The following is a 12,158-nucleotide window of genomic DNA, read 5'->3' as shown; positions in this document are numbered from 1 at the left end:
CCCTCCCACATATCCAGTTCTCTGGCCCCCTTTCAAGACACACACAGACAGTTCAATGAGCTCTTTGTGGGGGGTTGAGGTATGCAGTGAAAGTGTTTGTGTGTGTGCATGAGAGGGAGAGAGTTTCCTTGTTCTGTTAGTGGATTCATCAGGACAGGGCACAACTCTGGAGGATCAACTTAAAGGTTTGTGTGAATTACGACAGAAAAAGCAGAGCGTGTAAAACAAGAAGAGGACACAAATCTGAGAGGGGAAAGAAGGTATGGGTGGATTTGTTTCTGTTTGGCATGTCTAAGGGGACGTTATGTGTATGTGTTTGTCATGGTAACAATAAACTGTCAGTACTTACTATTTAGAATACATGCAATAACTGGAGCTACACTGCTTTATCTCTAATAAAATACAACTTGCCTTATGTGTAATACAACATTAATCAGATACTATTGTTCTGTTGAGCTGCCGGCTTTCCAGACTGGGTCACTTGGACTTGTGGGTCTGAATGACTTTATGTCCAGATCCGTACTGCAGCTGGATACTCCCAGTGAGATTCATAAATGGCTCTTCTTAGAGCTGTTCAAACATGTTTTGGGCTCTTTTTCACAATCTGTTCCTGCTTATAATTGTAGATTTCAGTATTTGTATGCCAATTATCTTTAATTACTTAAGTCTGCCACTAATGTTTCTGACACTGTTAAACAAGTCACATTTTCCTTGTTGCAAAAAGCCTCGGGGTTCTGAAGGACTAAACGTGTGGTCCTGAAGTGGTACAGAAACTAGTAAACATAATTTTCCAATGAATTTTGCAGGTGCCTGTGTTCATTTGTCTCTATTGTGTATTGTGCTCAGGTATCCTATTACAGGAGCTAATGCCTAACACTATAACAGCCTGGGAAAATAGACCCAAATATTCTATTCTGTCTCTGTCAGTCTATCTATCTGTCTATCTATCTATCTATCTATCTATCTATCTATCTATCTATCTATCTATCTATCTATCCTGTCTGTCTGTCTATCTTTCTATTTATCTATCTATCTACGTATCTATCTTATTGAAAAAAATGGTAAGCTAAAAATGATAACATCTAAATTAACTGGTTTTAATATTAAGAAATATTATTTAACTGATCACTGTATCCACTTAATGCCTTGATTTATCTACAGTGTGTTTATCTGTCTGTTTGTCTGTCTGCAAGGCATATACATTTCATGTCTGTCAAGCCTTTTCTAAGTCTGTCTTGACAAACTTTGCTTTTCTAGTTAAAAATGACAGTTACATGAATGTATTTGCAAGTCAGTTCATTCCATTAATTCTTCGTTCTGCTTTCGTACATTTAAATTACAGATTTGAATTCCAATTCTGCATCATGTTTCCAATTCAAATTCAGAAACTGGAAAAGCATTCACTTTCAGATTTGATTGACACACATCTATTACTCACAAATATGCTTCTAAATTCTGTAAATACTGTTATTGTGTTTTTCACAGGGCAATGCTCAGTGAGTGGTTTTGGTGGGATCGGCTGTGGTTGCCGAGGCCGGTGATGTGGGCGGACCTACAGGACAGTGAGGGGCGTGTCTACGCCCGTGCATCCCATTTGTACACCACTCTACCTGTAGCAGTCCTGCTGCTAGGCTTAAGAGCTTTATATGAAAGGTACACACACACACACAAGCTAAATGTTATTGAAAAGACCATCTTACATCAGCATCAATTTACAAGCTGGTTTTGGCTGATAAGTGCTGGTGAAATTGTATATCCATGCTTTTCATCAGGAACACTGAGCTGGTAAAGCCAGTTATTCAAGGAATCTTTACTGCTTGAGCTAATTAATAAGTCTGGTGAAATGGCCAGCTTTCAAAACACAACATATACTGTATTATGTGTTCTCATAATTGCTGAAGTGCACTCTCCCTCAATCAACAGGCTGATAGCGGTGCCAGTCGCTGAGGCTCTTGGGGTAAAAGACAAAATTCGCATGAGAGTGTCACACAACCCCATACTGGAAAAATACTACAAAACCCACTCTAAAAATCCAACACAGGTAACCCCTAAAACATGTATTTTTAATGCATTCATATAATGTATTTATTCTCACCAATTGCATTAAATCTCAGAACATGTTCGGATCACATTCCACCCTAAAATCAGACGAAAAATAACAAAAAATAAAATTACATTAGGATATTATTTTGACAGTTAAGCAAATTACCCCCAAATTCTTAAACTTTGTTAACTTCCATTTATACGTAATATATGCCATGTTTCTGTGAAATTTACCCTAAAAAATAATTCTGTACAGTGTATAATTATATACCTTATAATAAGTTTTATGCTCTAAATTATTGTAATAGTGTTGGCAATAAGTTATAATAGAAGATTAAATATATAATGCATTAAAACACATGATTAAATTCAAATATTAAACCCAAGTTTTAAAATGCATTCGATTCTTTACAGGAGTAACCATGTACATACTATACTGTTTTATAATCGTAGTACAGTTATTTCTGAAAATATATTATGTCTCGCAATATGTATTATAAACACACTGGAAAAGATGGCTTTGAAAGGATTTTCATTCAGAAATTGATTGAAATTTCATTACAAAGAATGGCAAACAGCACACTGAATAAAATTTACAATTTTGAAAGACTGAAAACATACCTTGTTGTTAAATACCCTAATAATCTTTGTTTTATTTACAACTTTGAAAAACAATTTTTTACAGTGTACCTTTGGAACACTTTTTGAACACATTTGTAATGCATTACAAAAACAGGCTTCAGCAAGCACCACTAATAGAAACATATGTCCTATTCATATGTATATATGTAGGGCCAGGACGTATTGACATACTAAGTCTGTGTGCCTAGTAATGTTTGTGTGTGTCATGTACTTAGGCAGATATAAAAGGTGTGTGTAAAAAGGTGGGCTGGTCGGAAAGGCAGGTGGAGCGCTGGTTCCGCAAACGGAGGAACCAAGACAGACCCGGACTACTGAAGAAATTCAAAGAAGCCAGGTATATTTACACACACTAAACAAACTTTCAAGATTGACTCATTCGTATTTGGCAATATTTGACATTTGGACCCTCTGTAATGTCTTTTATTAACAAAAGTATTTCCTTTTCTGTAGTTGGCGGTTTGCCTTTTATCTGTGTTCATCTTTCGGGGGAGTGCTGGCTTTATATGATGTAAGTGTTTGTGTGTGTGTGTGTGTGTGTGTGTGTGTTGTAACACATGCAGAGATTCTCAGGACAGACCTTGAATCAGCATGTGTGTTTGTGAGAAATGCCTTTGGGGTAATTAGTAACATTTTCCCAACCGTGAACAGCGCCAGTCTGATAGAAAGATCCACAAACGGGGACAATAACAGGCATGGGCAGGCCCTGCACACACCCAAACACACACAGACATTAATTTATTAAGACAAGCATCACTATTACTATACTAACATATAAAATTTAGGCATGTAATCCTATATCCAAGAATGATGGATGGGCTCTTTTGAACACAGAAATAAATGTGTTGTTTTGAAGTACGTACCAATAATTTACAAATTCACAAGAGCAAACATACAGTTTTCAAAGTGATATTCAGACCAATGGCATGTCTGTGTGTATCCTATGAAATTGCTTTTATACTATAGTTCAATAAATGAGAAGGTAATGCTAAGTAACTTACATTTTAGATGCAGTATTGACGGTTAGTTTGATTATTTTTGCTCCACCAGGGAACTGTTTTAATCAAAAGTCGAGTATTTCCGAATAACACACACCGTAGTATTTCATTCCTATTAAATGAATCAATGTTTTGAACGAATCTGTTGATTCAAAGATTCATTCACTTGACGCCACCTACTGGCGAAACGATGCAACTACGAGGGAAAAAAATCCTCATCTCGAATACACAGACTGAAATATTAATGTTTTAATTTTATTCCATGGGATTATTTGAAAAATATATAAATAAACTCTGAATGATATTGTTTTGTGCGACAGAAACCGTGGTTTTATGATCTACGAGAAGTGTGGGCAGGATTTCCCAAACAAGTAAGTGTAACCTATGGGGGGAAAACCCCCCACTACAAAAACAAATATAATGTACGTAGCACAGTGAAAACCAGTCTGAAAATCTACATGTTGTTCTGGGAGGGTTGTGTTTGTGCAAGCATGCTTGTATGGTGGTTGGTTTTTAAATATGTTTGTTTTGTGTGTGTGTGTGTGTGTGTGTGTGTGTGTGTGTGTGTGTGTGTGTACAGTCACTGCTGGACTCTCAGTACTGGTATTATATCATTGAGATGAGTTTTTATGGTTCTTTACTGTTCAGTGTGGCTGCAGATGTAAAACGTAAGGTAAGGATGCACTATTTTCATTACATTAGTTTTATTTAACCTTCTCTAAAAGATTTTGTATATTAAATTATTAAGGTCACATCAAGGTATGCAGGTAGCACAGCTATAAAACAGTCAGTAAGCAATAATTGTAAATAACTGAAAACTTGATGGGAATATGACGTTGCAATATCTTGAGAGATACTGTATGCCTTTCTATGTCAATGTTGCTCTATTTCTCTCTGTGGCGGTTTGTAGGACTTTAAGGAGCAGCTGGTCCATCACTGGGCCACACTAACACTGCTGTCCTTCTCTTGGTGTGCAAACTACATTCGCATTGGCACACTGGTCATGCTGGTGCATGACACATCGGATGTCCTACTCGAGGTGAGAGAGCGATTAAACAGTGAAAGAAGAGTTAAAAATGTCTTAAAGGAAGTATAGTTCACCCAGAAATGAACATTTACCAAACCTGTATGACTTTCTTCTGTGGAACCCTAAAGGAGATAATTGTATTTATAGTAGGATATATATTTTTCTATTTCAGCATATTATAGATGATAAAATTTGCATATTAGAATGATTACTGAAAGATCATGTGATACTGAAGACTGAATTAATGATGCTGAATATTCAGTTTTGCATCATAGGAATAAATAATATTTAAAACATATTATAATATGAAACAGTTGTTTTAAACTGAAATTATATTTTACAGTATTTACGTTTTAACTGTATTTTTGGTGAGCACAAGATTTAATTCAAAAACATTAAAAAAGTCTTACCGACCCCAAACTTTTGAATGTGTATGTATAGGGTGTCTTGTGTTGTTGTTTTTCTGTTTCTCTAAGTCTGCTAAGATGTTCAACTATGCTGGATGGGAGACGACCTGCAACAGTATCTTTGTGGTGTTCGCTCTGGTCTTCATGGTGACAAGACTCATTATCTTCCCCTTCTGGTAAGTGTGTGACAGAGATAAATGAGTGGGAGATTTTAGGGTTACGTTTGTTAAATTGTGTGTGTGTTGTGAGTACAGGTTGATCCACTGCACGTGGGTGTATCCTCTGGACCAGTTTGAACCCTTTTTCGGCTATTATTTCTTTAACGTCATGCTTGTGGTGCTGCTGTTATTGCACATGTTCTGGGCTTCCCTGATCCTCCGCATGGTCAAAAAGTTTCTTTTCGGCAAAGTGAGTATATTGTTCTTCATATAAAATAACTAATAAATCAGTATTTGCATTTTAGTAACTTTATTACATTTAAATAGCACAATATTAGTTATCTTTCATTCTCTTTAGCTGAAGGGCGATGAGCGCAGCGATGAAGAAGAGGATGAGGAGGGTTCTGACGAAGACTACAAACACACCTACTCTAATGGATCTGTTAACGGACTGTCTAATGGCCATTGACATGGGGAGACCTTCCACAAATAGCTTTTTGATGCCAAGCATGCATATATGTCCATATTGGACACAATTCATCTGTGAATGTTCATTTTTACATAGCCTTTCATATTAAGGTTTGTATATGTACAGATATTATAAATGAAATACAAATTATTACTCACGTTAACAGTGATTTAACGTTTGTAAACAACAATTTATGAATGAAAACTCGTCAGCATGTGCCAATCCAAACAGTAGCTACATTTATCCATATGAAGTCTCTTATTCTCATCAAGACTGCATTTGATCAAACATACAGTAAAAACTGTAATATTGTGAAAATAGTCAAATCAATGTAGAAAATAGTTGTGCTGCTTATTTTTGTGCGGACTGTGATACATTTTATCAGGATGAATAGAAAGTTCAAACAAACAGCATTTGTTTAAAATAGAAATCCTTTGTAACTTCAAAATGACTTTTCTGTCACTTTTGATTAATTGAATGCTTGTTTGCTGAATAAAATTATTAGTCTTACTGACCCTGAACTTACTAATTGCATTCTACACTATGCACTATACAACACTGCATACTATAAATAATATAATATGAATATGAAGAGAAATATATATTGGTAAACACTATTAAAAAACTAAAAATCTCATTATTTCACTCAGATTCACAAACTGTCATTCTATAAAACAAGGCAGATACTCTAAGATACTCCTTGTAGCTCTCAGGTTGTTGATGTACTCTTCGTCATCAGGGTCAGGCTCTCAAACTCAGCGTAGGGCACAGTTTTGGTGACCTTTCCTGCTTCCTGTACAAAGGCCAGGAAGTCAGGGTTCATACCGGCTTCTATCAACAGTTTAACACAAGAATGGTAATATATTCATAAACATCAATCATTCATGTGGTCAATGCAGTATTATTACTCTTATAAAAAGTTTGTTGCAAGGGTGAAGCTCAGATAAGCTTATGCAAGAGCTTCCTAAGCGTATCTGTAAAATGACCTCTGTACAGCCTTTTTGGAAATTAATAGTACCATAAGTTTAACACTCAATATTTGTCATGTAATATTGACTGACACTGAATAAACTACTGCCCTTTAAGCCACAGACTAAATGATCGGCTAAGTGGCTCAACAAGAGCTGTGTCAAACTCTCGTTTGCCTCTATCGAATTTTCCAATATCACTCAGGAAAATGAAGCCGTTTTATTTTGGTCAAGCTTTAAATAAACCTAAAAAATAATAATAAAAAAAATAGAGAAAGATAAAATATTCAAAACATCAGCAAATGGCCAGAATGGAAACTCAATGTAGACGCGTTTACATGCAAGTAAAGTTTATACGTGGTCATGTAAACGCGGTAACCTTTTTTCTTTATAGGAGTAAGGTCATAAACGGCACCTGCATAAACCTATCAACATTTTTTTTTTGCCCTTTACCCCGATTTCGCGCGGCATTTGAACGCAATAACCCGCTTTCTGTCGGCTTATTGAAGTGCGCACGTGTGAAACGTGACAGGAACGCGAACTTCTTTATTGCAGATTTAAGTGCATCTGGACTGAGCAAACATTTTGCAGTAAAGAAAGAAGTATATATCTTACAAAAGCAGACTCTTTCATTACACTTTTTTAAATTATAAAAGTGTTCTCCTCTCGTGCAGCAGAAGTGGATCAGTCAAAACGCTGAATTTTTATAACTGCACGAGGTGAGAGGATAATATGAGCTGCAAGTTGACATGTTGCAAGATTTATTTTAACATCGCAACTGACAAACATAGCTATGGAAAACGGAGTCAGATACGCATATTGTTCTATTTTGACGTCACATAAGTAACAAAGATCAACGACGTCCTCTGGAGGACGAAAGCAGTCCGACTGCTCTGTTACCTTCAGGAAGACGGCTTTTCTATTCTCTATTCTCGCTCATCTCCCTGGTAACAGCACGCATCTCATCAGCACCAGCGCACGCGCATTCTCAATCCTCCACACCGCTTATGTAACGACACAACACGCTCACATAGCTACTGTACACCAACATGCTTTCCAGCCTCATCATTTCTGCTGTAAAGATAAATAGATAGATTGATTTTTAACTTGTTTTGAAATTACCTTTTAGATTTTTAAATACATCTTATGAGTTCAATGTCTGCTACATCAGAGTCTGTCTGAGCTGCTCTTTTTGCTGAATACTATCAACCTTTAGATCTAAGTTCTGCAAATCTCTTCTTAGCTCTCAGCCTATCATGCACTGCGCCTGCAAAACATGCACCAATCAGAGCTCTCATTCCAATTCTGTGATTGGTTAATTGAATGTGGCTCACTTTATGAAGTGTGTGATTTAATTCAGTAGCGATGTGAATCTTTAAAGGATTTAACCTGACAGGACATCTTAAAAATGTAATGCTCATGGTGCAAGACCAGAGTGTCGGTTATGTGTACATTCATTTATGCATTAAACTATAATCAAAAGTGTCAATAAATATATTTATATTTTCTATTTAGAAAAGATTCCACAAAAATATGTAAATATAAAAAATGTGAAGCAGGACTTGAACATTTAGTAATTATGCTGAAAATACAGGAATAAATTACTTTTTAAATGTAATATATTAAATATTAAAACAATTACTGTTTTTATGTTTGAACACAAGCAACTTATTTAAAAAACGTGTAAAAATCTTACCAACCTTACCAATTGGCACGTCATGCCTGGGTGATGTAGGCAGAGTGTTAATGAATTAATTTTAGTCCATGTGTGTGTGACAGATGAGTGTGGTGAACCTGTGAGATGTCCTGCAGGCAGTACAGCCTCCCTCTGTTCAAGCACCATGCACGATAATTGTTGGATAAGTTGTTCTCCATTAAAGACTTCTGAGATTTTTCTCTGCAGACATAAAATGAAAACCTAAATAGCAAAAACACTTTGGCTTTACCAAAGACAAAATAGAAGCATGTGAATGGATGTTTTTTGTGTGTGTGTGTGTGTAGTGGTAACAAATATGAACTAAACTGAACTAGAATGATTCTTTGTCGCACTTTGGGTTCAACAACACCCCTCCTTTTTTCCTGTAAATGTAACTTGTGGTTTTTTTAGATGAGTTATTGATATTTAATTAGAGTTTCTGGTAGCATTTTAGATAATGGCAATAGAATACAAACAAACAGCAATCTTGCAGAATTTTAGATCGGTTTCAAGACAGGATAAGTGAAAATGATGTTGAATGATTAATCATTTTTGTTTGTGAAATTGAGGTTTTCTGCTTTAATAATTTTCTTTCTTTCTTTGTCTCTTTCTTTTCCAACAACATAGTTCAAAAGCTTTTTTTGTCAGCTGAACCCTTTTGACCTTACATTTTTTCTCAAAAACCCCAAAATACTTGAAATACCTCAAATACTCAAAATAAAGAGTTCAAGTTAATATTTCAATAATTTAACAACACATTTGCATGCTCACCATTTTCTGATGCCAGTTAATGGTCCCCAAAATACAGGTAAACAACTCAAATGTTTAATCTTTTAATAAATGTTTTATTTTTATTAGTTTTCATTTGAAATTATTTATTTTAAAAACATAAATTTTACATTTTGTATAAATTAAAGATTAGCTTTTCATCAAATCTTGAACCCCCTGCAGTTCCTTCTCAAACCCCCAGCTTGGGAAACTTTCATCTAGCAGGTGCTTTTACCTAAAGCAGTAAAATCAAAATGTAAATGTATATATATGTATGTGTGTGTGTTTGAAATGTATATTTTTCCCTTCAAATATTATGTTGGACAACACAATTGCAAGATTCTAACTGAGAACTTTTATGTTTTTATGCTATTATATTTTCTAAAGAAAATGTGAGTGGTACTTGCAAAACTGGCCATCACGATTATTAAGTGCTTGTGGGTAGTTGCAAATGAGTTGCTATGTGCTTGTGAAGGTGTCCAGAGTGATTTTTTTGCATGCATATATATACGGCTGCCAAAGTTTAAGATGAGTAGTTTTGTTCAAATCAGTATGAGCAATAATAACAGTGATGCTTTCCTTAGCAAAAACATTGTATAAAACTACAAAATGCAAGTGGGGATGTAACCGCTGTGACCTTCTAAAAAAAAAAATCAATGAGTATGAGACAGAAGGGGAGAAAGAGAGCGTTTAGTATCTGAGTCATGTATGTGTGTGGGTTTTACTTAGTGTGGGGAAGAGTTCTCCTGTAGCGTGGAGGGACACTCATGGGACTGACAGACACAGCATTCTGTTCTAATGACAGCCCTGGGTGAGCTTCAGAGAAACCCTCACAATGTTATTACTCAACACAAACTGAGAACAAAAATGGAACAGAGCGAGAAAGAAACGGATGCTGACCTTGACAGATGATCCACCATATCCTGCTCAATTACTGCTTGCAGTTTCCTCCTACTCACAAACAATTAAACAGGTCATCCAATCACATTAATTGCTCCCATAGGACTTCTGGAGCATAACAAACACCCTCCGCCAGGGGGAGACAACAAAACCATGTAAAAGATGTTTGGTCTGAATGAATGGAGGTCAACAAACTAAACTGCTTTTGTGTGGAAATGTTTGAAAAAAAAATCTGAAATTGCTTTTGTCAGGGAACATGATAAATGTGTGGACAAAAATTATATATATATATATATATATATATATATATATATATATATATATATATATGTATGTATGTATGTATGTATGTATGTATGTATGTATGTATATATATATATATATATATATATATATATATATATATATATATATATATATATATATAAATTGTTTTTGTGTAAGAACAATAAATGTGTGGGGAAAAAATATAAAATGTTAAAACATAAAATATTAATTTCTTTGTGTGTAATAAATTAAAGCACAATAAAATAAAATATTACTTTTGTGTAGAAACATGATAAATGTGTGGACAGAATAATATGGAAATAGTTTCAAACTGCTTTTTGTCGAAAATTTTAATAAAATAAAATAATACATTGACTGCATATTCAGTAGCATCCAGCATGTTTTCCATGACATTCCTTTTGGAATGACAAGAAGGACTAATTCATAAAGTTTACAAAGTGTTTTTGTGATGTAAGGGTGCTGTATATGATTTATTTATAAAGTGAACATGATCCATCTTGTCCATTGTGCTTATTCCATTGAGTTTATAGAGATCTCCCCACACCCCTCCTCTTGCTGTTTGGCTTGCAGTACAGTGTTGGACTGGCTGTAACTGGGTTGTGCTGTGATTTTACAGGTAAAATGAGATCAATCCAGGTTGAGTTTGTGACTGGTCAGTGAACTTCTCTGTTTCTGGACTCTGTGGTTCAGCTGTAATAATTCTCCATGATCCACAGCAAACACCTGAGTCCTTCATCTTGGTCACAAAAAACGGGTGCGAAAGGCTCAAGATGCTTAATCTACACACTTGTAGTTATATACAGCAGGGTTATTATAGGTAATTATAAACCATACAAAAATGTTGTTAATTGAAATAAAATTCAGGATATTAAAAAAAAGTAACGATTTATTATGTGGGGAAAAAACATAACAACATAAAAAATAAAAAAAAGCTCTGAAGCTCTGAAAACATTCATTGTAATTGTACTGTAGAAAAATATCAGTACTTCAAAATCATTCTTCTTTGTTCCACTGAAAAACAGACCTATATGACATGATTGTGATTTTTAGATGATACTGTCAGTTCTCATGGGACAATCTTGAAATGCTGTTCAAAATGACATGTATATTAATACTAAATCCACTTGGACATTATTTGCTAAATCAATAATCTACACAGCATCATGTCTTGTTTTGTTATCCCACCTCCTCCTCCGTGTCTTGCAGGGTCTCTAACTTTAGCGCTGGAACTCTGAGATATTTAATTATTAAATAACTAGCATAAATAATTAATGAACAACTCATGGTTCTACAGATAAATATTATACAGCTCTGAAAAAAAAAAAAAAAAAACATTCCAAATTTATTTTTAAATCAGAATCTCTACATGGCAGCCATTCCATTCCAGTGTCTATTGAATTTCAACAAGCGACCAAAGAAACAACAGACTGCAGCTGGGGAGACGTTCTCTGCGAGGGCAGTTTAAAACAGACTCCTAGGGACAGGGCAAATCTAGAAAAAATGATTGTGATTAAAAAATTGTGATTAAAGGCAATATTCCATGAGAACAACCATTATCGTTCTCAATGTTTGATATCCACTATTAATGCTTTTAAATATTTTTTCTTAAAAACTTAAATACACGATCGGGTAAATCTAAAATAAATGAACGTAAATTTATATTGAGCGGACATCTAAAAAATAATTCTAAAAATTTATTTTTAAAACATACATTCTAAATATGAACGGGCCAAATATGTCAACGTGAGTAGTTTTGTCGTACGCTTTAATTTATATTTGAACAAGTGTGCGTGCGTG

General features: G+C 34.9%; 1 protein-coding gene across 2 annotated transcripts; it reads left to right on the top strand.

The window, feature by feature from the left end:
- The first annotated feature begins 34 nt into the window (after positions 1-34).
- Positions 35-5,900, top strand: LOC113100321 (ceramide synthase 2-like). Of its 2 annotated transcripts, none has more exons than XM_026265121.1 (11): positions 35-185; positions 1,486-1,653; positions 1,924-2,041; positions 2,901-3,019; positions 3,136-3,193; positions 4,001-4,051; positions 4,261-4,353; positions 4,591-4,719; positions 5,184-5,290; positions 5,369-5,522; positions 5,631-5,900. In XM_026265121.1, the coding sequence occupies exons 2-11, from the start codon at positions 1,490-1,492 to the stop codon at positions 5,739-5,741; spliced, it is 1,104 nt and encodes a 367-aa protein (XP_026120906.1). In that variant the 5' UTR covers positions 35-185; positions 1,486-1,489; the 3' UTR covers positions 5,742-5,900. The 2 variants fall into 2 exon arrangements, with proteins under 2 accessions (XP_026120906.1, XP_026120905.1); XM_026265120.1 differs by having other exon boundaries at positions 36-260.
- Positions 5,901-12,158: the final 6,258 nt, after the last annotated feature.

This window comes from Carassius auratus, unplaced genomic scaffold (assembly GCF_003368295.1).
Source record: "Carassius auratus strain Wakin unplaced genomic scaffold, ASM336829v1 scaf_tig00217246, whole genome shotgun sequence".
NCBI classification, from domain to species: Eukaryota; Metazoa; Chordata; class Actinopteri; order Cypriniformes; family Cyprinidae; genus Carassius; species Carassius auratus.
This window is presented reverse-complemented; position numbering and strand designations above follow the sequence as displayed.